At 39.9% G+C, this 1,470-nt stretch overlaps 1 protein-coding gene across 1 annotated transcript; it reads right to left on the minus strand.

The window, feature by feature from the left end:
• Nucleotides 1-406: 406 nt before the first annotated feature.
• On the minus strand, nt 407-1,228 carry LOC145832218 (guanine nucleotide-binding protein G(i) subunit alpha-like). Its single transcript, XM_082939541.1, has one exon. The coding sequence runs from the start codon at nt 1,226-1,228 to the stop codon at nt 407-409; it is 822 nt and encodes a 273-aa protein (XP_082795667.1).
• Between the last annotated feature and the right edge of the window lie 242 nt (nt 1,229-1,470).

The following is a 1,470-nucleotide window of genomic DNA, read 5'->3' on the forward strand; positions in this document are numbered from 1 at the left end:
TTAAAAATTTTCCTAAATTTATTTCGGTTTAACAATTCAACTATTTACAAATGTAAAAAAAATTAAGAAAATTTATTTGTTTTTCTTATCAAGTTAAATTATTATTTTTTTATTAAATAATTTAAAAACTATAAAAAAATTCTAAAAGGTGTAAAAACTTAAACCAGTGTATACATAAGTTATAACTATAATTAAGTCTAAAAAAAGTATGTTAGTAGACTCTTTAAAGTAAACAAGAATCATTGTTTAAGAGCTCGAAATAGTCATTTATAAAACAAAGTTGCTAGCTTTACACAGTCATTGTAAATTAAACAAACGTTGTCACAAAACTGCAACCTTCATATCTAAATCAAGCATAAAACCAAACTCAAACAACTTCCCGCCAAGATACACGTGGTAGTTCCAACTACAACATGTGGTAGACCTTCATCATGCTCCTGATCAACACCCACACCGACGTGCTCATCAGAAACTTCATGTTTACGTCGTCGCCTATCTCCTTGCTGTCCAGGTAGTGCGCGTACGTCGAAGACCCCTTCCTGTCCTTGCCGAGCAACTTGTCCAAGTGCTCCGACGCCTCCTCGAAAGTGTCCCCGCCCTCGTACTCGCTAAAACACTCCTTGAAACCCACCACCTCCAGCCTCCTAATAAACTCCTCCTTGTTGTAAAAGTACAGCAGGATGTCCGTCTCCTTGAACGCCTTCATGCCTTCCACCTGCTCGACGAACTCGAGGCACTTGAGCATCTTGTTGCTCGTTCGGTGGTTCCCCTCATCCGAGTAAAACTGCTCGTACCACAAGAGGTCGATCATGACGACGAGCATGCTGATGTTCCTCGAGTCCAGCATCCTCATCCACTTGTGCTTGCGGGCGTTCTGCACCCCGAAGTCCTTCAAGCTGAACCCCCTGAAGTTCTTGTACCTGTGCAGGGTCTCACCAATTTCCTGCTCGCTCAGCCACACCGAGTCGTCCAGCACCTGGTAGCTCGGATTTGTGTTGAAGCACCTGAACATTTGGCTCAGCAGCTTTTTGGGCGAAAACCTGGAGTCCGCGCGGGTTTTGAAGTGCAGCTTGAGCTGCTTGGGGCGGATCGTGTTCAGTTGAGGGTCGATGTCGATGAAGAGCAGCTCCAGCCGTTTTTTGATCTCGTTCTTGGTTTTTTCGATCTCCTCGTCTATTCTGATCGTCCGCTGCCTTTCAAGTTTTTTCTTATCTTTATCGAAGGGCATGACTGCGGGTGTTTTTGTAGTTATATCACATTCAACTTGGTTTATAAGTTCAGAGAATAATGCTTTTATATCTTAACTTTTGATGATTAACGTAAAAAATTAAATATATTCAGTTTTTTCTTAAATAACAACTAAAAATCTGTGTAAGTTAGTTGCAACTAAACTGTAATTTAAAATAAAAAAGTTTTTATACACAACTTGTAACTGATTTTGACTTATTTTTAAACAGAAAACTTTAAGTG

Source organism: Thalia democratica, chromosome 3 (assembly GCF_965202585.1).
Source record: "Thalia democratica chromosome 3, ktThaDemo2.hap1.1, whole genome shotgun sequence".
In the NCBI taxonomy this organism is placed as follows: domain Eukaryota; kingdom Metazoa; phylum Chordata; class Thaliacea; order Salpida; family Salpidae; genus Thalia; species Thalia democratica.

Excerpts from the sequence above, each read along its gene's own strand:
- LOC145832218 (XM_082939541.1), bottom strand. The coding sequence starts at position 1,228 with ATGCCCTTCGATAAAGATAAGAAAAAACTTGAAAGGCAGCGGACGATC.